Source organism: Lontra canadensis, unplaced genomic scaffold (genome assembly GCF_010015895.1).
Source record: "Lontra canadensis isolate GAN:19392208 unplaced genomic scaffold, GSC_riverotter_1.0 scaffold68, whole genome shotgun sequence".
NCBI classification, from domain to species: Eukaryota; Metazoa; Chordata; class Mammalia; order Carnivora; family Mustelidae; genus Lontra; species Lontra canadensis.
Genome location: NW_022631062.1, coordinates 9631508 through 9657655, shown reverse-complemented (window position 1 = coordinate 9657655; position 26148 = coordinate 9631508). Strand labels below are relative to the sequence as shown.

Genomic DNA, 26148 nt, shown 5'->3' with positions numbered 1-26148 from the left:
AACTAGCACTCTACAATTTTCAACTCGGCCAGCTTAAATGCACAGAACACAAGACAACATTAATGATGTTGGTTGTAAGGCATAAAGGTGGTGGAAAGAAAATGGGCAGAGATTTCCCCACTTGGTGTTGGGAGCCTCACCAGTATACACCCCCAGGTCTCAATAACTCCCTTCAGAAAGTAGAAAAGTCCATTTTTTTTTAGCTTTGTTGCAGGTAAGGATGGCCACAGGATCTGCCTCTGCCCAGTAAGATACACAATGGAATAGCAGTCAGCCATTAGGAAGAAAGAAAGAAAGGTAGGTAGGTTGGTTCCTGCCATTTGCAATAACATAGACAGACCTTGAGGATGCTATGCTGAGTGAAATAAGTCAAAGGCAAAGAGAGAATGATCTCACTTATATGTGGATTATAAAAAGGAAAAAAAAAAACCTCATAGAAAAGTGTTCAGACTTGGGGTTACTGGAGGTGGGGTACGGGAGTACAGACATTGGATAAAGATGGTCAAAAGGTGCAAAGTTCCAGTTGTAAGATAACTAAGTCCCGGGACATTACCATACAGCCTGATGACCACAGTTAACACTGCTATATGGTATATGTCAACTCTGCTAAGAGAGTAACCTAGAAGTCCTCACAACTAGAAAAAGAACTTTTTTTAACTACATGAGGAGATGGATGTCAACTACATTGAGGTAATCATTTCAAAAATACATATCTGTCTACTCATTATGCTGTACACCTTATACTCACACAGTGCTGTCGATAATATCTCAATAAAACAGGAAAGAAAAAGTCTTTATGCCCAACAGGCTTTAAATAAAATAACACATGCAAAGCCCATCATACGGCATCTCAGTGGAGGTAATAAATGAATTTTCCATCCCCATAAAATGAAGTCAGCTTCATAAATGTTCTATGTGATGGTGGTTACGTAGCTCTATGCATTTGTCAACAAGTCATCAATGGAGACACTTAAAATGCCTGAATTTTGTTCTGTGTATATTATATCAAGAACATTAACCGTCCCTCCCACCAAAAAAATTTAGGGTGAGATAGTTTTGGTTTTTTTTTTTTTTTTTTAAGAAAGCTCCATTAAACATAACTGTCATTTGTTTCTACTCCTTATTCTTTGGGGTAGTAGACGCAGACATCTATCAACCATTGACTGAATGACAGAACATACCCTATGGGAAAAGGATCCTAGACCAGACTATGGGGATTAGAGACAAATGTACTGCTACAGGGCGAAAGAGAGAAGGGCTGATATTCCCACTCCCACGTTATCATTGTTCCAAAGTCAGCCACGTGCAAAACCTATATCTGAAGAAGTTTCCACAAACATGCAGCGGAAGAAATGTCATCTGAAAAGAGATGCTATGGGGTTGCCCACCTTCTGAGGTAGATTCTCTATACCACGTCTGTAATACTGGGGAATGGAAGTCCACCTGGGATCTCAAGTCACCAAAGATCACCCATGGCACTGGGAGGACCAAGTAGAACTATGAAGGGCCAACAAGAACTAGAAATGCCCAGGGTGTGAGAAACGCTCTTACTTAGAGAATCACGGGAAAATCGTTACTGTAAGTTTAGCTGTGATAAAAAATGCTCCAGTCAACACACCAAGTTCCAAAGTACCAGAGACCGCCATTTTGGGGGGGGGTCCATGTTGGGATTGGGCTGTAACTTGTGGCAGTAGGCTCATGTTTTCCATACATGTGTGATTAATCCCTGGGCATATGTTAGTTGGTAAATGTGTGGATGACTGAATTCATGGATACGCCAATGGATGAATCCATTTAATGGAAGGAGCAGCAGAATATCTCTTGCCTAAACCAACGGAGGTCCTTTTGCAAATGTGGGCAACGTCAGAGGAACCCACACAGACTGAGAAGGAGAGAGGAAGAGGTTAGACCCCAGGGTGGCACCTCAATCCTATGTTCCTGTATGGCATAAACACCTTTGGCCCTAAATACCTCAGATTTCACAGAGAATGCACCATACAGCATTTAAAGCATCTCCATATATTTGTAAAAAGGAAAAAAAAAATATCTCCACTGTAATCCAAGTAAGGTCCAGACGGGTGTTAATGGGATCAAGAGAAGCCAGTCCCTAGTTTCAAGGACACCCTTTGATTATGGAAGATATTATCTCTGGGGGTGAGGGCACACGGAGACTCTCCTGTCTATTCTTTTACAACATTTTGTGAGTCTTAAATTATGAATAGTCACGTATTTCACTTAAACAGTTTTAGAAAAAGTCATCTCGATCATTATACCCTAGATGGGAATCCTATGTTATCATCTTCAAAAAGCCCTATTACATGGCACCAGGGTGGCTCAGTCCATTGAGCACCCAACTTTTGGTTTCAGCTCAAGTCTTGATCTCAGGGTGGTGAGGTCTCACCCCACATCAGGCTCTGGGCTTAGCACGCAGTCTGCTTAGGATTCTCTCTCTGTCTCCCTCTGCCCTTCTCCCCACTCATGCACACTATCTAAAAATGAATAAATTGAATCTTAAAAAAAAAAAAAGGAAAGGAAGAAACCCTATCACCTAAGGCCACAGATGCAGGATCTGACTACAGATATTTTGCAAAAGGAATCCGTAAAGTCTCTTGCTCCAAGAACATCTGTTCAGTCTGATTAGCTGGAAGTGCGGTGACTGTCAGAGGTGACTGGAGCAGGTCACCTGCCGCCTTCTCTCTTATCTGAGTGTACCTTCCTTTGCTACCATAAAAACAAAGAAACAAAAAAATTAGGAGGGACAACATCCCGAGCCAGCTGCTAAGAATCTTTCCCTCCTGGATAGTTCCTTTTACGTTACTTTAATTTTTTTTTAACTTTTAATTTACTTTTTTTATTTTTCCACCACACATTTAGTCTACTGCTAAATTTAGTTCAATGATTTCACTGTTTTTTTGACAGCAGCGAAAAGAGACATTTCCTGTAGTTTCCTATAAAAGACTCCTCGTGATGTTCTTCCCGCTGTCCCTGTAAGTTTTTAAGCAAGTGCCACTAATTGATGGGTCCATCCTAGCTGGTGGCCCTAAGCCTGGCTGGTGGTAACTGCGAAAATGAAGAAATGAGAACGAAATGAAATTCTGTACCCACTGACACCATACACTCCCAGAGACAGAACGGTGCCTCTCGCTGGCCTCCCTTCAAGCAGAGTTCCCCCACAGATGGGTGCCCCATGAGGACTTCTACTGTAAACATACAACTAACTACAGGCGGGACATGCTCTCAGTTCCCAAGGAGCTCATAATCAAACACACACACAAGAACCAGAACACACCACAGGTCCAAAAGAGCATTCAAACTGAGCACAGGAGTTTAAATACCTAATCCACGACCTCGCTGTTTACAAGCTGTGGAAAAGAACAAGAGAAGAATAAGGAAAAGGTAGCAATTGATCCCAACTAAAGAACCCCTGGCAGCCAGTCCAGACAGGTCAGAGTGAACCACTACCAGCTGCAATTACATAAAAGTATTCACATGTACACAAATAATTACAAAGGCATTTCTATTTAAACAAAGACAAAGACGGAGGTGCCTGGGTGGTTGAGTTGGTTAAGCGTCTGACTCCTGATATCAGCTCAGGTCATGATCTCAGGGTCATGAGTTCAAGCCCTACATTGGGCTCCATGCTGGGTGTGGTGCCTGCTTAAAAAAAAAAAAATGAAAAAGTAAACACAAAGACAGACATGGATACTGGGTTTGATTTGAATGTGTCTGTATTTAGGACTCCTTCCTCCTCCCCAAAGGCACAGCCAAAATTAAATGCCACTTCATTTATTTATTTAATCTGGCTATGACAATAGGGCTTTATTCTGTGCCATGGAATGGACTCTGACTGGGTAACAGAGAAACTGTGTTCCCTGATCCTAGGGCAAGAAGAGTCACAGAAGGAGTTAAAGATGGAGAGATGCACAGTCATGTGATAGATGATGGGTGGATGGATGGATGGATGGATGGTGGATGGATGGATGGATGGACAGATGGATGGATGGATGGATGGTTAGATGGATGGATGGACACAGACATTGACTAATGAATGGATGGATGAATACAGGGGTGGGTGGGTGGATGGATGGACAGAGACATTGACTAATTAAAAAGATAAATGATACAGAGAGTGAATGGACAGAGCATGGAGGAGAAGATAATAGGAGCTCATAGATCAGCACAGACAGACACACAGATCATAGGCAGATGATTGGCAGATAGTTGACATAAGTAAGATAGATGAGATCAATAATGGATGGAAGGGGTGGATGGATGGAGAGACAAAAAGATTAGACAGCTAGTAGATAAACAGAGATATAGACAAATAAACAGGTGGTTGATACATACATCGGTAGATGATGGAGAACAAAAATGAGATAGGTAATAGATGGATGAACGGACAGATGGACAGAAAGACACAAGCTTATATACAGACAGACAAGATACTAATTCACTTTTTAAGCATATTCCCCAAACAGAAAAGAAAACTTCACCAAAACCCACTTGGCATTAACACTTAACTTCTTGCTTCACATAATAATAGGCCACACAAGGTTGGGACGCTCAAAACTACTCAAGAGCTTCAAGCACAGAGAGGGGGAAAAAAAAAAAAAAAAAAAAAAACAAGAAACCAGCGCAAGACCGAGCCCGTGTCCGTCCCCCATCCTGGAAGAGCCTACACCCAGCACGCCATGCGTGAGTAGAATAGTAACATGCGGACAACAGCACTTAAAAACACCAGCTGCGACTGCTAGGAAAGGAAGTGAGAGTCACTCCTGACACGCGGGAGGGACGGCACAGCCATGCCTGAGTTAAAGACCCATGTAGCTCACCATCACCCCCATCCTGCATCATTTCCTAACGTGCAGTGTCTCCTCAATCAGGACGCTCCATGCACTATCCAACGGGCATCCCAGATGCTAAGAAAACAGGGCAGGCACCTTCCAGGGGAGGGAGGGAGGGTGCTGGAGACTCTGTGCCCCTGAAATGGGGGGATGGTCAACGGGCCAATGGTGGATGGGAGATCTACAGGACAGCTTCCTAGCAGGGCTGCAAAGACGTGGGAAGGAAATGTTGGGGTACATGCTTTCCCTATGCATACTGCAGAGAAGCACACTTCAAAGTGGGTGTCCCCAGGAGTGAACAGAGCACCCCCCCCCACTGCCCTGTCCATTGCTTGGCCAGCCACTGTGCCCTGCCCTGCATTTCCAGGGAGCACGTTCCTTCCTCCTCCTTCAACTTGGTGAGGTATATTAAGGTAGAGAGGGTGACAGAGGGGGTCTACAGTGAGTAGTACTGACCACAACCCTTCCCAGGTGGCACCCCCCAAGAAGCTACTGAAGGGTCTGGACCGTACTTCAGATCCAAGATTGTCTGAGGATGGTACACCCCTGTCCTCCACGCCCCCATGGCCCAAGATGCACCAACAGTACATAACTTGGTGGAAAATGACACAGCCTTCATTCAGCAGGTGCTTGATGTGCTCTGAAGGAATTCAGCAAGACTGGTACCCAGCAGGAAGGCTCTGGGACTCCGTGAGTGACCTAGACAGCTGACCCTTCAGGAACGCAGGGATTAGCTGTGCCAACCCCCTATGCAGCCAAACATTCCTCATGCAACTTTTGACTGCCCCGAAACGTAACTACTGGTAGCCACTGTTGACCAGAAGCCTACCTCAGGACAGCTGACTCCCACACAGTGTACATGTTCTACGCATTATTTACTGTATTTTTACAATAAAGTGAGCTACATAAAAGAAAATGTGATTAATAAAATGCTACGGGAAATACATTTACAGTACCGTACTGTACTTATTGTAAAAAAAAAAAAATTAGAATTAAATAAAAATCGTGTGTAAGTGACCCGTCCCAGTTCAAACCCACGGTGTTAAGAGTTCGCTACTATAACACAATGCGTGAATTTATCACTGTAAAACTCTCCTGTTTTGTTTTTGTTTTGCTTTTTTTTTTTTTGGGGGGGGGCATTTCCCGCTCCTGGTAATCTCAGAAAAGGTTATAAGCTACAATATATGAAATAGTATCTAACACATGCAATCCTCCTTCAAAAACCCACTTTTTAAAATTCTTGTTGGGGGTGTCAGGGTGGCTCAATGGGTTAAGCAACTGCCTTCAGCTCAGGTCATGCTCCCAGGGTCTTGGGATGGAGCCCCACATCGGGCTCCCTGATCAGTGGGGAGTCTGCTTCTCCCTCTCCCTTTGCTGCTCTGCCTGCTTGTGCTCTCTCTCTCTCTCTCTCTCGCTCACTCTCTCTGTCAAATAAATAAATAAAATCTTTAAAAAATAAATAAAAATAAAATTCTTGCTGTACACAAGTATAATCAGACTTCTGTTTTATGGGGACAAGGCCCTTAAAAAAAAATGTGTGCTAATTCTGTGACTGAACTTAAAACACAGAACTGGACACTTTGAAAGGGTGAATCATATGGCCTGTGAATTGTACCTCAATACGCAGAAGTTACAAAAAAGAAGTGTGTTTTGTATAATCTCATGAAGATTCTTTTTTTTTTCAACTTGGAATATTTACTTCAAAGTTCAGGTGAAAAGCCTGGACTCATTCATCTCAACCCTGGGTGGGAGGGGGGTTGTGTGAGTTTGCTCATCTATATGGCTTTGTTTTTTTTTTTAAACAAGTAACTCCCTCAAACTTTTGCTGAGTCAAGTGACATTCGATTTCACACTGTCCTATTTCAAAAGATACAAATAGAACAGCCATTTTGAAAGCACAATTCTACAAGTTATTTACTAAATTATCCTCTCCCCTATCAGAGATACAGAACGGATTATCAGGAAGGAAAAAAAAAAAAAAACACAGGAAGTTTCCACCCGCCCCCAACACGAGCAAATGTCCCACAAGGGAAATGCCTGGAATTCCTGGCTCGGCTGTGGTGTTCCTATAAGCACGGTATCTGCAGCTCTGACCTCTGAATGTCACTCGGGTGAATCTTCACCAAGAAGAACAAAGGTGGGTCTTCACACGTTCCCAATTTAAAAGTGAGGCAGCCCTAGATACAGCCCTACGCTGCATCCAGGATGGGATGGAATGTCACAGTCACCCCTGAAATGCCCCAAAATGTACAGCCCTTTAGATCAGGGTTTCTCAACCTCAGCACTGTGGATATTTGGGACTGCATACCTCTGCGGGGCGGGGCGTCAGCGTCTCTGGTCTCCACCCACCACATGCCTAGAGCAACCCTACACCCAGTTGCATCAAACAAAATTGTCCCCTGACCTTGTCAGGTGTCCAAGGAGGAGCAGAAACACCCCTGGTTGAAAACCACTGCCAAGTGATTGCTAGAAGATAATTACAGAGCCAGATGACAGATAGAGGACTGATAGATGATAGAGGATAGACAGATAATAGATGTATAGATGGATGGACAGATGGGTGGATGATGATGGACAGATGGATAAAATGATCAATGATCGATAAATGGATGGATGGATGAATGGATGGACAGACAGATGGATGGATGGACAGATGGATGATGGACAGATGGATAAATGAATCAATGGTGGATGGAAGGACGGATGGATGGACAGAGAGGTGGATGAATGGATGGACAGATGGATGATGGTCGGATGGATAAATGGACCAATAATGGGTAAATGGATGGATGGATGGACAGACGGATAGACAGATGGAGGAGGGGATGGATGGATGGACAGACAAATCAGACAGAATCTCTCTCACTAAGGCAGCTTCCTCCATTTGATGCCCACATCTCAGCTCCCCAAACTGCAGCTGAGACACTGCAAAGTGTCCAGTAGGGGCAGAATTGTCCCCCGTTAAGACCCACTGCCCTATAGAACTTGCCATGGGGCAGGAACCTTCTCCATCCTGCTGTCTGCTGCCAGTAGGCATGCACTGACAGGGGGCTCCTGAGGATCTGAAATACTGACTGGCTAATGAGACAATACTCTTAACGTGTTCCATGAGGCTAATGGCTGCCATATTGGACAGCTTTAAAGTTCTACTATTGGGCTCACGCTCAGCTCCTGTTATCAAGGCTTAACTACCAGGTTTGAAATATTTAGAAAACTCTATCGTTGACCACAAATGAGTTAGGCAGTCCATGGGGTGAAAATATTCATCCCAAGGATATAACATCGCTTTCCGAACAAAGATCCAGTCAAGACAATGAGGTTCGGCATTTTCCCCCGCCATCGGCATCTGACTGTGTGCCAAGTGTTCTATACGACTGCAAAGCAGCAAGGAGCAACTTAAGTCTGGTTTCCCCGTTCACTGGGGTTATTTACAATCAGTCCAGAAAGGTGGACAGTAACCATCAATTCTAATAGCTCTAACAACACTGATGAGCTCATTTGGGTTTAATGAGCTTGCTCAGGTTTGATGACTCGGTAAGACAGGTGTGTAGAGGAAGAAACAAATGGACCTTACATTAATGTAAGGGTCAGAAAAGACATTTTTTTTTTAAGATCTTATTTATTTGAGAGAGAGAGTATGTGTCTGAGAGAGATCATGAGCACGGGGAAGGGTAGAGGAAGAGCAAACTCCCTGCTGAGCAGGGAGCCCGATGCAGGGCTCGATCCCAGGACCCTGGGATCATGCCGTGAGCTGAAGGCAGAGGGTTATCCAACTGAGCCCCCCGGGCACCTAAGACTTTTCCTTTTGAGGAAGTTTCGAATGGAAACTGGAGAGTAGAGCAGACTGAAGACTATGTTGGAGGGTGATTGGGAAGAAGTAAAGGGAATGAGGCGGGAGCCACACAGAGCACGAGAATTTTGGAGGAGCACTAGGGAGCACAGCAAGAGAAGGGAGGGACTGTGAAACCGCTTGAGTGAGCTCTTCATGCCAAGGGCAGCAGGAAATCACCCAATGACAGGAAGTGCCTGTGGAGGTGTCTTTGGGTTCTGTGTGCTTTTGTTTTGTTTTAAAGATGTCCCTGTCACGATAGAAGCCACTGGGAGGAAGAGCCAGGGCAGTGTGGGGGCTGTGATACCAATCAGGACAGAGGCTAGAGCCAAGGGTGGAGAGCGGAGGTGACAGGGAAATGCACAGCCAAGATGGCGGTGGTGGAGAGGGGTGGTGGGCAGCACAGGGAGGGTGGATAAGACTCCAGGGGATGGTGTCAGCATGAGAAGTTGTGGTCATCTACCAGAAACCTTGGCAGGTGTGCAGGGATCTGCTGAGTGGTTTGGTTTGGGGGAAGAAGGTCCAAAAGTTCCACGTGGCACCATCCTGTGGACATGTCAAGGATGAAGGGTGTCGTGGGCTGAATTGTGCCCCCCCCCCCGAGAGGCAGGTCCATGTCCTGACCCCCAGTACATGCGAATGTGGTATTATTTGGAAACAGTCTTTGCAGATGTAATGAAATCAAAGATTTCAAGAAGAGGTCATCCTGCTTCAGGATGGCCCTAAATCCAATGATAAGGGGAAGACACAGAAAAGCAGGGACACAGACACAGAGAAGAAGCCACATGAAGATGGAGGCAGAGATGGAAGAATGCGGCCACCAGCCCAGGGATGCCTGGAGCCCCAGAAGCTGGAAGAGGCAGGAAGGACCCTCCTTGCAGTCCTGGGAAGGAACATGGCCCTCCCTGCCTGGATCTCAGTGGCCCTGCCCTGCCTGGATCTCTGGTCCTGCCCCACCTGGATCTCAGACTCTGGTCTCCAGAGCTGGGGGAGCATAAATTTCTGTTCTTGTAAGCCACCAGGTTTGCAGGGATTTGTCAGAAGAGCCCCAGGAATGTACAACAATGGGCTTCCTGGTTTTGGGGGAGACATGGACCCCCAACAGACACTGCTTCATAGACATGCCCCCCATGCTCACTCAAGAGCAAGGTGTAGATCAGAGCTGTGCCTCTGGCAGCCAACACCTCCACGGTGATTGGACATGAAGCAAGCAGGACCAAGACACCCTTTGATCTGGGGGAATTTACTTTTTTAATTATTTAAACTTTCCGCAATCCCATTCACAACGGTTTCTCTTTCGCTGTTACATCCTATTTTTGCTGATGGGAACAGTATCTTCTCCAACTTCCCTGAAAACAGGACTCTAAAAAGGTCTCCTGTGTTCCTCTTTTTGTCTTCATCAGTCTTCTCTTAGGTGCCCTGAATTATCTGCGTTTCCTCGGATCACACATCTTTACTTATCTCGATGCCTCACACAGGGTAACCTCCTGATAAACACTGGGTTTGTGGTTTCTTCCCACTGAAGAAGAAGATGGACACCAGGAAGAGTGACTCAGAAAGTTTCCATGTGTGAGGGAGGCTGGGGGTGCTGAGAGCAAAAGCATTAGGAGAACTTGGTCCTGGAGCACCCCAGAAGCTGTGTGCTTCCTCCCCACTTGTGTTTACCCGAAACCCTACTCAGCCCTGAACATCTGCTATCAGATCCCAGTTCCTTCTTGGCACCTTGATTACAACCCTGAACACACTGACCTTTTCTCAGTTATCTGTATTAGTAAGCTTCTTGGAAACGTAAACTACATCCTATCTTTTAATGTTCCCCAAATAAACTCTGCAGTTCCTTGCCCAGGGGACACGCTAATTACCACTTTCAGAACAGCCTAAATGATGTCTTTGCGAAGATAACCCAAACCTACATCGCGATGGGGACACCCAGAGTTCCTAAGAAGCAATGCAATTTGTAGCATTCGATTTTGAACCAAGCGACCTGTTCCCTTGGGTGGCGCAAGATGAAAAACGAGAATTCAAGCCACATTCTTGGGGCACAGTGAGGCGTTTCATTCCCTGAAGGCTCTCTGGACACAGGAATCCCCATCAGTCAGTCCCTGTTGGTGGTCCGTCAAGAACCTCTTAGAATGGGGCACTGGTTTAAAACAAGAGTTTTCAAGCTCCCCTATCTCAAGATTCTTTGGCAAAGACCTTCAGAAACAGATTGGGGACCGTAACCCATGTCTGTTTGCATGTGGGCGTCGCTCTCTGGAGATAGTAACCATATCAGCAAGCAAAGCAGAAATGTCTAAAACACAAGAGCGAGCAAGGACAGTCTGCTGATGGTCAGAGGTGATACCATCCCAAGGTTGGGGAGCATCCGGAAACAACCACACGCCCAGGCAAGAGAGAGAGAAAGAGAGAAAAGGATGAAAATATCTTCATGGTACCATGAAAGGACCCTTGACTCATGGAGTCCACAGAAGGCTCTCCAGACCCCACCTGGAGAACCACCTTGGTCTTGCTGATGAGCTCATAGTAGGGAGCCATCATGCAACCAACGAGCTCACTCAAGAGGAATTCAGGGGACTAGTTTGCTCATGGCACCATTGTGCAAATGCAGGGAAGATGTGCCATATATGAAATCTGGGTGTCCTGAAACTCTTGACCAAAGAACATGTTCTGGGAGAAATGATAGCCAGATGTAGAAAGTCTTCCATTCACTGCTGCTAAGAGTTCCCACTTGAAGCCACAGCCTCTAGGATCAAAGGCACCCCTGGACAACATGATGAAACTGTGCTTGCCCCCAACCATCTCCCTCCATCCTTCCTTCTCCATCCCCAGGGATACCCAGTTCCCATAGCACAATCCTGCTTCGCCAATGACTACAGGGCTCCCATATCATCCCCCAAGAGGCTTCAGGAGGGAAGGGGCCTGAGGGTCCAAGACAGACATCAGAAACTATCCTCCCGTGTCCCTACATTAGGATAACAATCAATCCTTCTTCACCTTCTCAAGATGCAGGCGAGCCAGGTAGACGGGAAGCACGTTGGGATCCCATCATGAACCAAGAAACCAAGGAAAGGGTCTGTCTGCTACATCTCGGGCATGACTCTCGCCCGACAGGAGCCACAGACCACAATTTTGACCTAAGGCACATTCCCATGCGAGCCCCAACATGGCAGGGCAGTGAAAGTCAGACCCGTTTCAAACAACAACTACACACCACACCTTTGGGACGTGAAGTTCAACGGCAGAAAAAATAAATTAAGGAGACTGTGACCCCAACTGCGGTGTGTGACACTGTTTCTGGAACATTCCAGAGGAACAATGGAAGCCTGAAGCGGAACACGATCCCAGGACCCTGGGATCATGATCTGAGCTGAAGGCAGTCGCTTCACTGACGGAGTTCCCCCAGACGCCCCCAGATTTTCTTTTTGAAGGAACACAAGCCCCCGGAACTCAGAGCAGCTGTCCTGAAATGCGGTGCATTCTGGGGACACGCTTCTCTATCCGTTGGCTGCCGACCTGTGTTTTTCTGACACTGTAGGAAGAAAAGTCAGGGGAAGGGCGAGCACATCCAGAAGCAGAAGGAAGACCAAACACGCAAGAAATCAGTGAAATGAAGAACAGGAAATCGACAGAAGAAGAAAAAAAAAAAATCAAAGAGAGGAAACTCTGGTTCTTGGAAAAGATCCACACAATGGACACTCCGGTATCTGTCACCAAAATAAAATACGGAATTATGCAAAGATGGAGCAAAGAAAACTCTGCCTACGTCAAATCACCTGACAAGAACTACACCTGAGCGTCCAGAGGGTAGGAAGTCATTCCTGATTTTATTTTCCTACACGAGTTGCTTTTTTTCTGAAGGTGGAAAGACAATGGGATCCATTCCTGGAGAAGAGGACAATCTGGGCAGTTTGGCTGCTCCATGTGCTTCCTGGATTGTGCCATCTCTGCAAAATGATTTCCTCCTCGGGAGTTGTCCCCAAACGTCCGGCTGGCTCCGTATCGTCACCGGGGATCGCCCAGTGACACGCCCCCAACGTGAGCACGCCGGGTCACACGCATGCACGCCTGCCCGCACAGCTGGCCCTGCTTCTGGCTGCCCTCCCAGCACAGATCCCCGGGGGGGCCCCGGGAATGACAAAGACCTTCTTTCTCCGGAGCCCCGGCTGTTACCCAGACACACCCAGCCCCACATCTACCCCGGCCCTTTGTTCTGTGGAGTGGCTCCCAACATAATGATCCAGCGGGATGAAATCAACCACCAAATTAATTGTCAACCACTTCAGAAGAACTCCCTGGAGGCTGCCCGGTGAACCTCCTCAATGAGTTCCTTCATCGGAGCGATCTGCAAACCAACCACCTCAACACAGGGACTCTCGTGCCTGCCCAGGACACTTGCTCTCGTGACACTGGGTGTGGCTGCCTGGTGGGACCGCGTGCATTTCAGCAGGGAGTCTGTGGGACAGTAGCTTTCTTCTGTTACTTCCTGGAGAAACCACTAGGGATTTCCAAGTGGGGAAGAGGGGTAACTAAGGTCAACACGAAACACACCGTGCCCAAGGTGCATGAGTGTCTCAAACGTGGAACTGTCCACTTATGCAGGGTCCCAGGGCGCCCAAGACGTAGCCTGAGGAGGCTGCCTGCACTGAGCAGGGTGGGACGGTGCAAACAGGTGTTGACGGGGTCCAGTGGACACCTGAGCTGAGCTAACGGACTGGAAGGACTACCCAGATGTGTCCTACAGGAAACTCCTACATGGGGACCTGGGATGCTGAGGGCTGTAGCAGGCTCCCACCCTGAAGTATCTCCACTTGGCCTCCTTGGGGAACACGGGGAGCAAGAGCGAGCCATGGAACGCACACCCGCTTCCATCCCTGACACAGGACGCTCTGCTGGGGCAAGCCTTGGACACTCAGGATCCATCCATGGACAGATCACCGGACAACTTCAAGTGCAATGGTGTCAATGTACTACCACGTTGTGTGTCATTCAGATGTCGTCCAAAGACCACTGGACTCCTTCAATATGCCCTAATGGTGAAGCCGGAGCATACCATCCCGGTCACCCAGCGTATACCACCCAACGTATAATCGGAGATCCCTACCAGCGAGAAGCAAGGGGAATGCTCCTGGAATTAGCTGCCTAGAAGCTCTCATTGTGTTGGTTTTATTATCCTCGCACGAGCTCACTCAGAACAAAGAACTGGCCAAGTTTACCAAACTTGGTGCCTGGTTCAGAGCCCCCCGCCTGACCGTGCACCTGGGGCCAGGCACAAGCTTCTGGAAGGTAAGGCTGTCTCATCCCAGCATTGGTCCATCCCATCGCCAGGGCTCCTTGTCACGTGAGAACAGGTTGTGCGTGCCCAGAGAAGGGGATGAGTCCCAGGGGAGGAGGGCAATGAGCCCTTGTCAGGGTCCAGCCAGGTACTGGAGGGGACAGGTGTAAATTGGTGAGTTAACCCAATGAATCCATTGTCTTCCCACATCTCTCTGTCTCTGTCTCTCTCTGTCTCTCTCTCTCTCTCTCACACACACACACACACACACACACAACTTAGAGCCACATGCATAGCTAATCAGAGCCGGCATCTCTCTTCCTAATGGAAGCTTTTTTTTTTTTTTAAAGATTTTATTTATTCGACAGAGAGATCACAAGTAGACAGAGAGGCAGGCAGAGAGAGAGGAGGAAGCAGGCTCCCTGCTGACCAGAGAGCCCGATGTAGGACTCGATCCCAGGATCCTGAGATCATGACCTGAGCTGAAGGCAGAGTATTAGCTCACTGAGCCACCCAGGCGCCCCCTAATGGAAGCTTTTTACTGTTAATGTGGTTTGTCCATTGGCGGAAGTCAGCGCAGATGGACAGGGCACAGCTGCCACCCCACCCCACCCAACCCCACTCTCTGAAGCCCACCCCACCCAACCCCACCCAACCCCACCCAACCCCACCCAACCCTACTCTCTGAAGCCCACCCAGTCCCACCCAACCCAACCCCACCCAACCCCACTCTCTGAAGCCCACCCAGCCCCAGCTCATCCAACCCCACTCTCTGAAGCCCACCCAGTCCCACCCAACCCAACCCCACCCAAACCCACTCTCTGGAGCCCACCCAGCCCCAGCTCATCCAACCCCACTCTCTGAAGCCCACTCTTAGAAGCCACACACACAGCACGTGGCAGGAGGTAAACAGAAAAACACCCCTTCCCCCCAAAAAGACGTCGACATCTTAATCCCCAGATCCTGTGCATATGAGAGTTTAAGGGAGAACTCAGTTTCCAGGTGTTACAGACGCTTAGTAGTTGACTTGAAATAGGGAGACATCCTCGGTGATGTGGGTGAGTCCTTCCAAGTGTTATGAGGGAGGGAGGGGAGAAAGACCAGAGACAGAGACACAGCATCGTGAGAAGGATCTGACTCAACTAGGCTGGTCCCAGCAGCTGGATGAAGGCATCATAAGCCAAAGAAGGACCACGGCATCTAGAAGCTGTAAGAAGCAGGAAAACGGATTCTCCCACAGAGTTTCTGGAAGGGAACGCAGCCCTGCTGACCCTTGATATGAACCCACTAACACCCACCACCCTAACCTGCAGAGCTGTGGGATTGAAAAACTATGTGGTGTTTCAAGCTACTAGGCATGGGGTCATTTGTTAGAGCAGCTGCAGAAGAGCGATACGGGGAGAAGGTCCATGAGAGAGATCACAGAAGGAGAACAAGGGAAGAGGTCCTTGCAGTGGGGCTGCCTCTGGGACCCTGTTCTGTGCCCCGATTCCCTAACCCCAGAGCTTCACACAGAGGTGTCCTGTGCAGGGGTGGGGTACAGGGTGATGGCTCTCAACAGCCTCAAGACAAGCCTGCCCAGAGACTGCAGGTGTACTGAACGGAAGAAGCTCCAAATCCAGGCAAATGTCACCAGCACCCATGCCCGAAATGATGAACCTCCACTATGCTTGGGAATGGATGGTCATCACGATGATGACGACGATGACGGCAATCGCAATGCCTGCTTTGGTGAGCCGTGCTTACTTCCTGGTTAATGCACAGAGAACAGGAGACACAGGTGCTCCAGGCTGAAGGTCCACACGCCTCCTCAAACGATGGAATCAAAGACAACACAAACCTGACCAGGTACGTGGACAAGGACCACCTCCACCATGGAGGGTCTGGACCCTTCATGGACCCAGCCTCAAGGACTGAGAGGGCACACAGCGGGATGGAGAGCCAGGTCCACAGGCATCGTGAAACCATGCTCCATTTAGGGAACACCGAGACTGGAGCCAGAGAAGCCACGAGGCAGGGTTTCTGTCCCAATCACCCAATCCAAGAAGCTGAGCACCAACCCCATGCACTGGGTTGGTTCTTGACTGCCCAGACCCCTGCTCCTCAGCAAGAATGGGGGGAGCAGCCCCCAGGAGCAAAAGAGTAAGAAAGGCAGGTCATGAAACAGGGATGAACTACAGACCCAGGAAAAAAGCTTCAAGGACACCAGTCTCTCCAGAAGTAACTTCTACATGGGTGTGCGGTTTCAGTTTGGGCCTATAGAGAAGTGTTGGAGGCAGGCAAATCTGGGACTTCCGGCCTCCAAGACTGGGAGAGAGACAGAATAAATGTCTATTGTTGAAGCCGTCCCATCTCTGGTACTTTGTTTCTCTAAGCAAACTCACAAGAAGATAAACACAATGTAGTCTTATCCATTCCATGTGTGATGGTCACACAAAAGTGTGACTTGTTTAATGCCACTGAAGTTACACTTGGAATTGGTTAGAATGCTGAATTTCACATGGTATCATTACCATTAAAAAATCCGTATAAAATTAAAAAAAAAAAACAAAACCAGAATTAGAAAGTTGGTGAGGCCACCTGACCATCCAGAGTGGTCACCCAAGGTGACTTCCCAACACACAGAGGGACCCGGTTGCATACACCCGGTCACACAGACATCACAGCAGATGGGCTGGAGGGTCGCCATTCTCAATGGAGCGTGAAGGAGATCCACACAGCGCCCCAGGAAAGCCACCGGAACATGTGGCATTCGGGCAGCAGGACCTACACACACCAACCTTGGGAATGAGCAACACCTCTCTTCTGAAAGGTCTCTCCCTTTTCAAGGAAGAAAGAATGCCCACCGGCCATGCAGCGGTCTGGGAAAGGTGCTACTTGAATGAACAAAGAACCTTTTGAGTTGATGGGTTCTGGGGGACATCACTTAAATGGAAGCCCCAACACCTTTGTGGGACAGTTACAAGTGACCGGAGAGAAAGAAAGAGTGATGATGGATGGGTGTTGACTCACGAGAGGATGGGAAAGACAGGTGTTGCCGAGATGAGCAGAGAGAGGGTCTTCACTCTACTACCAGAGTCTTCTAGCCTTCTTTCATGAATGGATCCTACTTTCGGCCCTCTGAGCTGATGAGCCAAATCCACCTGGGGTGACGCTACCCTATTCCATTATGGGACCCCCAAGGGGACACAGTATCTCTGATGCAAAGTTTCACAGGTGGAATGGACTGAACTTTGCCCCTCCCGCACAGAAAACTTATGTTTACGTCCCAATCTCCATGACCTCAGAATGCGTCTATACTTGGGGACGGGGTCTTTACAGTGATTAAGGTAAAATGAAGTCATCGAGGTGTGTGGCCGGATCCCACAGGACTGCCTCATAAGAAGAGAAGATTAAGACATAAACACGCACAGAGGGAAGACTACGCGAGGACACAGGGAGAAGACAAAGTCTACACACAAGGTAGAGAGGCGTCAGGAGGAACCAGCCCTGGCCATGTCTGGATCTTGACTTCCAGCCTCCAGGACTGGGAGAGAGAGAATAACTGTCTATTGTTGAAGCTATCCCATCTCTGGTACTTTGTTTCTCTAAGCAAACTCACAAAAAGAGAAACAAAATGTAGTCTTATCCATTCCATGAAATATTAGTCACAAGAAAGAATGAACTACTGACCCATACTAACTTTACGGACAAAACAAAAACACCACTCAAAATGAAAGAAATCTGTTAAAAAAGGGCTCCACACCGTATGAATCCATGCCTATGAAATGTCCAGAATGGGCAAATCCATAGAGACAGAAAGTAGACTGGTGGGAGCCAAGGGCAAGGGGAATAGGGAGTGACTGCTTAATGGGTACAGGATGTCCTTTTGGGGCTGATGGACGTGTTTATGAAGTAGATGGAAGGGATGCTCACACTGTAGATGGGTAAATGCCCCTGAGCTGTTCACTGTAAAACAATTTGGTGTTCTGTGAATTTCAAAGAAAAGTTTCACGATTGTCAGAAGTGGTGATGATGGCAGAAATAATGCTGAAGATGGGAGAAAAGTGGTAGGATGTGGGCGGGAGTTGAAGGGAAGGTGGTGATAAAGGTGGTGGTCATGGTGATGACGACGATGATGGGGCTGGTGACGATGGTGATGGTGGTCATGACGGCCGTGATGATGATGATGGTACTGGTGATAAAGATGGTAGAAAGTGGTAGGATGTGGGTGGGTGCTGATTGGAAGGTGTGATGAATGAAGGTGGTGATGATGAGAGGTTTGATAGTGATGGTGACGGTGGTCATGATGATGGTGATGATGATGATGGTGATGATGGCTGAGATGATTGATATGGTGGAGAAGGTAGAATGTGAGCAGGTGGAATGGGGAGGCATTGATAAAGGTGATGGTGATGATATGGAGATCTTCCCTCCCCAACATGCTCCATACAGAACCCTCCTTATGTGGCCCAATGGCAGTGCCAGTTTTCTAATTATTTCACCCCCCAAAAATATTTCACCCAAAACCATGGAGTTACCCATGACTCTTCTCTAAGTCACTATTACAGACTGAATATTGGTGTCCAACTACCCCCAACCCCAACAAAAATTCATGCCTTGAAGGCCTAAATCCCAACATATTTGGAGATGAACCTCAAGAAGTAACAAAGGTGAAACAAGGTCATCAGGGTGGGGCCCTCATCCTACAGACCATGTGTAAGTGTCCTTATAAGAGACACCACCCACACCCCTTCTCCTGGCACATGCAGCCAGGAAAACCCATGTGAGGACACACACACTACAGGTCCCACACAGAAGCTCTGCACCTTCACGTCTCTGCTTGTCCCATCCCACATGGGCCACAGTAACCTTCTGAGAGCTTCGAGAACATGCCCCGTGGGCTATGAGGTCGCCCTGTAGCTCCAAAGCATACTGCAGAGAACAGAAGTAGCACCACCACTGAAACTTGTTAGAAATGCTGAGTTTCAGGCCCCCTCCATCTTGGGGTATCAGAAAATCTGTTACGTGGGGCCGGACACCTGCTCCAGGGGATTCTGCTGCCGCTCAAGGTGGAGAACCAGCCCCTGTGCCCAGGGCCTTCCCAGGGTGTCCCCACGGCTAAGCCCCCTCACCTTCTAGGATTTGAGCAAACCTCTCATGCTGGGAAAGGCAGACCGCAGGACCTACACAGGGCAGCGTGCCCCTACCCCTCCTCCGCACACTGCTGCTCCAATCCCTGTGCCACTGCTCTGTTCTCCCCCACACTTCAGATGGGGACTTCAAATAAACCACCAAATGCAGGTGTCAGTGCCCACCTCTCTCAGGGTAACATAAACTCAACAAGCAGGGACCCTTGTGTTGAGCTTCCTATGACCTGTTCCATCTAGGGAGCAGGCTGGCGTTCGGTGGCTCCCCCACCAGTGTCCAGCGTGAGCAGGGATAACTACCATCCTGAGGAGCCTGGGACCAGGGACTTCCCAACATGGGGGACCCTCAGGCTTTCCGGGAAGGTCCCTGCCCAATGCGGACGTGCCAACCGGCCTATGTATGAGGGAATAAATAAACAGCTGCTGGGCCATTGTCCTCTATGGCACACAGGCCGTGTCGAACACCACAATACAACCCAACAGCTCTGCAGCAGGGTGCTGTGATGTCACCGCGAGCCACATGCTCCCAGGAGAAGGGACAACCCCTGCCCTAGACATGGAGCCAGCAAACAGCCCCACAGAATCTCTGTCCCACTCAGCTGCCTCACTGCAGCAGGGGAAGAGACATGGGTGCCGTGGGAGAGGAGGAGGACACAGGGCAGGGACTGCTGGGCCACCAACAGTTAGCAGACAGTGCAGAGAAGAGTGGCAAAAACCCCCAGAGGCAGCGGCCAGCTCCCCTCGTGGACATCCTTATGAGATCATGGGAGATGACTGGCCCCGTCTATAATCACGACATCATCAGCTTGGGTTATCCAGTACTTTCCTCCCCTTCCCTGCAAGAAACAGCACATACAGAGTCCCCAAGAAAAAAAAGGAAAAGATGAGTCTCCAAAGGGTGGTGAAGGTCGTGACACTGTGGTCTTGAAAAAACCTTGGGGGAAATACAGAGAGAGCCCCACGATGTCCTTCCCAGAGACTGAAAGTGGTTTTCAGAGAAATCGTAACACGTTAATCTCTCAGAAAAGAACACTGTGGTCAGAAGTGTCCTTACCAGTGAACCCAGGCAGCATGTGCTGGCTCTGCCCATTTCTCCCAGTGACAAAGACACCCTCCCGGGTTGTCCCCAGCTGAAGAGGAACTCACCCAGCAAAGGGATCTGAGACCATCAGCCATGTCCCCACCCATGTGGGTAATGAAAGCAGGGACAAGGAGGGTTGTCCTAGACAGACAGAGAGTGAGCTGTCCTCCCCTGGGAATTCCAGGATGAGATGACGGAAGCGTGCTGCTGGGGAAGCCACCTGAACCCCAAAGGTAGGAGTTCAGGAGAAGGAAGTCAGGACAACACATAACGAGGAGTAAAAGAGAGTATTATGGACTGAATGTTTGTGCACCAACTCCAACCCCCAGTTTCCCATGATGAATCACTAGCTCCCAATATAACACTATTTATATCTGCAAGCGGGTTTTGGGACGTAATGAAGATCAGATGAGAATGGGGTCCCTTATGATGACCTTATTTCCCTTATAGCAGACGCCAGGAAGCTTGCTTCTCCTGCTTCCCTTCCCACCCCGTGAGCACACAGCAAGGTGGTGGCCATCTACAAGCCAGGGACAGCACTCACCAGAACCCATCCATGCTCTGGCATCCTGACCTCAGATTTCTGGCCTCCAGAGCTGCGAAAACTAAAGTTGGGTCGTTATAAGCCACCTGGCGGATGGTACTTTGTCACAGCAGCCCAAGGTCAGACGTGATTCAAGATGGCGCCCCTTGGTGTCTAGCCATGTGGGAAAGCCGCGGATCTGACAAAGCGAGTGACAAGATGAAGTAGACGGTGCGTGCGGGCCTCACCTGGCTGCTCTTTGTGGAGAAAGGGGAGGGCTGCAAGGGAGCAGTAGAGGTAGATGGAGAGCAAGTTCCTGGCTCTGTTGCATCTAGCTCTGGGCATGACCTTCCTCAAGCAGCGGGTTATGGATGCCCTGTCTTCTGAGATGGACATGTGGCTCTCTGAACACTATTGCTCAGATTAGGTCACCCATGGAAACCATTGTCCAGCTTGGAGCTAGATGGTATGCCCCTCCAAGGATCTGGGGAAACCAGTGCACGGACCTAGGGCGCCATGGTCTAAAGCAGCCTAGAAGTCAGCTCTGCAATCCTCTCTGGCAGGTGTACTCATTTTCTAATTGTCTTGGGGCTGCCACCACGTGGTGGCTTAAAACAATGAGAATTCACCCCCTCCTAGTTCTGGAGACCAGAAGTGTGAGATCCAGGCAGGGACAGGAACGCTGAGATCCAGATGGGGCAGGACCACTGAGATCCAGGTGGGGCACGGCTATTGACAGGTGGGACAGGGTCATGCTCCTTCCTGAGGTTTCAGGAGAGGGTCCTTTCTCCCTCTTCCAGCTTCTGGAGCTCCAGGCGTCCCTGGGCTTGTGGTCTTGTCCCTCCCATCCCTGCCTTCCTTCTCACATGGCTTCTCCTCTGCATCTGTGTCTCCTCATGTGTTTCTTATAAGGACCCCTGTCATTGCATTTAAGACCACCCTAGTACAACAGACTTCATCACAGTCCTTAACTAACTGTATCTGCAAAAAGCCTACTTCTAAATAAGGTTCCCCTTGCAGTTCTGAGTGGGAGGACATGGTTTCAGGATTGGGGGGGACTCGATTTACCCCAGGAGAGCAGAGGTTGCGTGCATGTTTGTTCATCATGGGCTCAATTCTGCTGCCCATTTCTTATTCCCGGTTTGTCCTCATCTGCCCTTTTGGGTGTATTTTTCTCTCACCACTTGAGTAAGGAAATTTGGGCTCTGCATCTCCCCATGTTCTCTTCCCACTGGACCCTCACCCCCTTGGAGAAGACAAGGGGGGAAAAAAAGAGGTCATACAATCAAGCATAGAGAACCAGAAAGTCCATGGAGACAGAACTCAGACTCCTGGTCACCAGGGGACAGGGGAAGGGGACTGAGGAGGGCAGCTCACGGGGACAGGGTCTCCTCTGGGGACATGCCAAGAACGTCTTGGAAGTAGACCGACATGCTGGTCATGCAACTTTCTCAACGTACGAAACGCAGCTGGACGGCTCCCTGGGAAAAGGGTTCACTTTATGTTACGTGAATGTTATGCCCGTTTTTAAAAAACGAAGGGGAACAACGTGTAGGACTTCTGTCCTTGGGAATACTCTTTTCTAACAGTTCGTCTAATTTTGGAAAACCCTCATGAAGGAAGGTCTCCTTTGTCTTCAGGAAACACAACCTGCCCAGGGCTGGAACAGGGGAGGAGGAGGACCCAGCAGGCTGTGCCGAACGCATCCTTCTGTCCTCGATTCAGGGGTGTCGGCTGACAAATTAAGGCACGAGATAAAACTTGTGAAAACGGCAGCCAGACACGCGCATACACACACACACACGCACGCACACACACACACACACAGCAGAGCCTGCACAAGCAAGGAGCACAGAACATGATCTGCCCCCTCTGAGCACAACAGTACCAACGCTGACCTCCTCCTCCTGACACCGGGTCACCAACGACGTCCCCGCGGAGGGAAGCTTCATGAAGGCTGCACGGGGACGGACGCCGGGCTCGGACTCCGGAAAGCCCCGGGAGTCTGTAATTATTTCTAAACCTATGATTCTGTTTTTACAGCTCGTTGTCTGTCACCACGGGAATCAACCAAGCGTCCTCGTGGGGACCTGAAGTGTGGAGAAACGGGCTTGCATGCCACGTCCGGTCCGGGCAGCCGCCTGGCTGCTCCCACCCCGGTTTCTCGAGCTAGGAAATCACAGGGGGGCCCAGACACGCCCCAAGGTCGCCTCCCCGCTCGCCAGATGTTGCAGCAGCACAAGCTGAGATTTCTTCCCGGCTCTCTGGATTTCTGGGCAATCAGCTGGTCTGAAATGCCCACAGTCCCAGCGTCCTGCTCTCCTCCTACCTGCAGGGCCCAACCCTTTGCAGCTGGGTCCGGAGCTGAGGACACGGGGACTGTCCAAGAGCCACGGCGGGCATGCCCAACGAAATCGGACAGAACCCAGGGTGTCCTACCTGCACGGAGAGACCCACAGACCCACACACCGTGTGTCTGCGAGTGTGACTCAGCGTTTCTGCCCCTCGGGGAGCCTCCCGTCCGTGCGCACCTCGCAGACAGGCATGAGGAATGGAAACCCCAGGGCACACACATGGGTCAGGAAAAGAACAAAACACACGGATGAAATGTGTGCGGCGAGGACGGAGCCCAGCGGCGTCCTTCCATCCTGACTCCTTCCGGATAGAAGGTTCCAAGATGTGGCTGAAGGAAAGCAAAGAGAGGTCTGGGGTGTCGGTGTGTTGTGGGTTTGCGGTGCGTGGGGGCTGGGTTCCCGTCCAGGAGAGGCACGTTCCTCAACTGGAAAAGTGCATACAAATGGCCCAGGACCATGCAGGACCCGTGGGTGCCTGATGGGCACAGGGTGACAGCGAGGAGGAGAGGTTGTAGCAGCTTGGGCAGAGCTCAGCCTGGCCCCTCTGTGGGACCCACTGCACGTCAGGAAGGGACCTCCAGCTGGTGGACACTGTGGCTTGGACACAGGACGGGGACGGCTCGGGGAGGCTGGGGATTCCTTCAGGTTTGGCCTCTGTCTCTCGCATACACACCTGGGTCTGTGTATGTGCGTGTCACACACACATGCACACCTGCTCCCGTCACACCCAGAGGGGCACAGAAGTTATCCTCAGAGAACAAGCATCCTCTTCACGAAGAGGCAAGGGCCCGTGGAAGAAATCACCCTCCCGTGCACGCCCCTCTCAGTCCCCAGAGGCGGCCACATTCTATTTTTAAGGACAAGATGACTGGCTGGCTGCCCCGTGCCCACTGGGCAGGGCTCCCAGGGCCCCACGGGACTGCTGGCACCAGAACAGGTCGCGGCGACAGCCCACGAGCCTGCCCACACGCTGCGGGCTACCCTGTCCTCCAGCCCTGGCATCTCTGACAAGCCCCATGCGTGTGCCCAGACGAGATACGATTGTCAGCGCTCGGTGCCAAGGCCTCGAGAGTCAGTCCTCTACCAACTTTCCATTGTTGTCTCTATTTCCACCGACGGCCGGTGTCACCGCCTGGGCTGGGTTTCTGTCCCACCCTGCAGCCCTGCAAAACACAGCCTGCTTTCCCATCAGTGCCAGCTTCCCGGGGGGAGGGAAGGAGAGGGCGGCACACGGAGGGAGGGACAAACAGATGGACAGAAGGTAGTAAACAGGGAGAGACAGAGACGCACACAGCGGCAGAAAAGGTGCCCACCATCCCCTCCTTCCCGAATCAGCTTCCCTGGAGACCCGTCCCCAGTGTGGCCGTGCCTGTCCGTCTCTAATTAAACTCTGAGGCCGTGACCTTGAGCCCTGGCTTCCTGATGCCCTGGCCGTCTTCCTCCTTTTCACAAGAGGGGCAGGGGACCCAGGAAAAGCCCCTGAACACCCCCAGCCCCTTGGTGACCTGTGGCTTTGCGCCTTCCACATGGATGTCTCCTACAAGAAACCCATCTCCCAAACCCCGTGAGCAACAAAGAGTTACTAAGAAGCCACAGCGGCCTGTGCCCACCATTCGCACCCAGCCCCAGCCCCGAGTGGGGATTTTCTAGCCCAGTCAGGGCGGCCCCAGGATCTACCAGCGCCTTTCCCGGCACAGGACAAAAGGAAATCAGCGTCTGACCCGGAATGCCAACTTTCGGGATCAACAAGATAAAAGCAGGCGCGGGGAGGGGGAAACGGGTAATCCGTCCTGAACGCCCACCCCACGCCCGCCCCCGTTCCGCCCCAGGACACCTGTCCCCGCCAAGTCCCCAGTAAGGTCCAAAGTCTGCGCCGGAGCATCCTGCCGCTGGGCACAGGGAGGCTGGCCGGAGTTGGTAGCTGCCTCTGGGCGCCGCCTCTGTCCCTAGGGGCCCCTGGCTAGGAGGGCGGGCGAGGTCCCCCATAGGAGATGACCCCTGGCAAGTTTTGTGACGTCGGGTGGCACAAATACCAGGGGGGTTTGGGGGAGGAGGAAAGGACTTTTAAGTCCGGACACTCCTGGCGCGCGGGGCAGGGCGCGGACACTTGGGGAGGCTCGCGGGAGCTCGTGGGGGGCCACCCTCCAACTCTGGGAGCTCCCGAGGGTCCAGGGGCGCCCCGCCAGCTCGCGGGGAGACCCTGAGCGGAGGAGACCGGGCAGGACCGGCTGAAGGAGGCGGCCCGGCGACGGCACACCGGCCCTTTGTCTGACGCCAGCGTCCCGGGCGGCGCCGAGCGACCCTGCGGGCCGGGTCCCCGCGCGCGCTACTCACCCACAGTGGCCAGCGTGTCGAAGTCCTGTAGGCGGTAGGCTGGCGGCTCGGGCGAGGGCACCTCGGGGCTGGGGCAGAGCGCGGGCGCCCCGTCGGGGGTCTCCCCGCGGCTCTCCTGAGGCTCGGGGTCGGTCGCGGCCGCCTTGGCCGTCTTGGCCAGCCCGGGCGCCTCCATGGGGGCGCGCTCCAGTCCGCGGCGCGGGGCCGGGCCGAGGAGCGCGGAGGTCCGGGCTTCCCGGGACGCAGCCTCGGAGGGCGGCGCGGCGGCGGCGGCATCAGCGGCGCCCACCCATGCGCGTCCCCCGCCTCCCGGTCCGCGGCCCGGCGCGACAGGCGGAGCGGCGGGGACAATGGCGGGGCGCGGGGCGGCGCTCACTGCAGCAGCAGCAGCAGCAGCTGGTGGGAGTAGCCCGCGGCCTCGGGGGGCGGGCCCGGGGGCCCGGGCGGCGGCGGCGGGGGCGGGGGCGGGGGCGCGGCTGGGGGCGCGGCGGCCCGGGCTGGCGGGAGCGAGGCGGGGTCCCGGCCGCGGGCGCTCGACTCCCTGTTCATTCCTGGGGGCCCGCGCCAGCCGCCACCCGCGCGGGCGCTGCGTGCGCGCTGGTCGGGGACCGGGCGGAAGCGGCCTGGGCGGGGCCGCGCGCTCTCCAACCCGCCCCGGAGCCCGCCCGGACTCGGCCCGCCCACGGGAGGGCCGCTCGGGTCCCCGCGCTCCGCCCCCGCCGCGCCCCAGTCCGGGATCCGAGAGGTGGCCGCGCCCGCTGCGCCGCGGGCGGCGTCCCCGG

At 51.3% G+C, this 26148-nt stretch overlaps 1 protein-coding gene across 3 annotated transcripts in view; it reads right to left on the bottom strand.

The window, feature by feature from the left end:
• PRKX (protein kinase X-linked) overlaps window positions 1-25755 on the bottom strand; it is a 73910-nt gene extending 48155 nt beyond the window's left edge. For 2 of the 3 annotated variants that reach the window (XM_032880235.1, XM_032880236.1), the window contains exon 1: window positions 25367-25641. In XM_032880235.1, the coding sequence (XP_032736126.1) occupies window positions 25367-25541 (175 nt within the window). In that variant the 5' untranslated portion in view covers window positions 25542-25641. Of the gene's footprint in view, window positions 1-25366 lie in introns of all 3 variants that reach the window. The other variant, XM_032880237.1, reaches the window with a different exon arrangement.
• Between the last annotated feature and the right edge of the window lie 393 nt (window positions 25756-26148).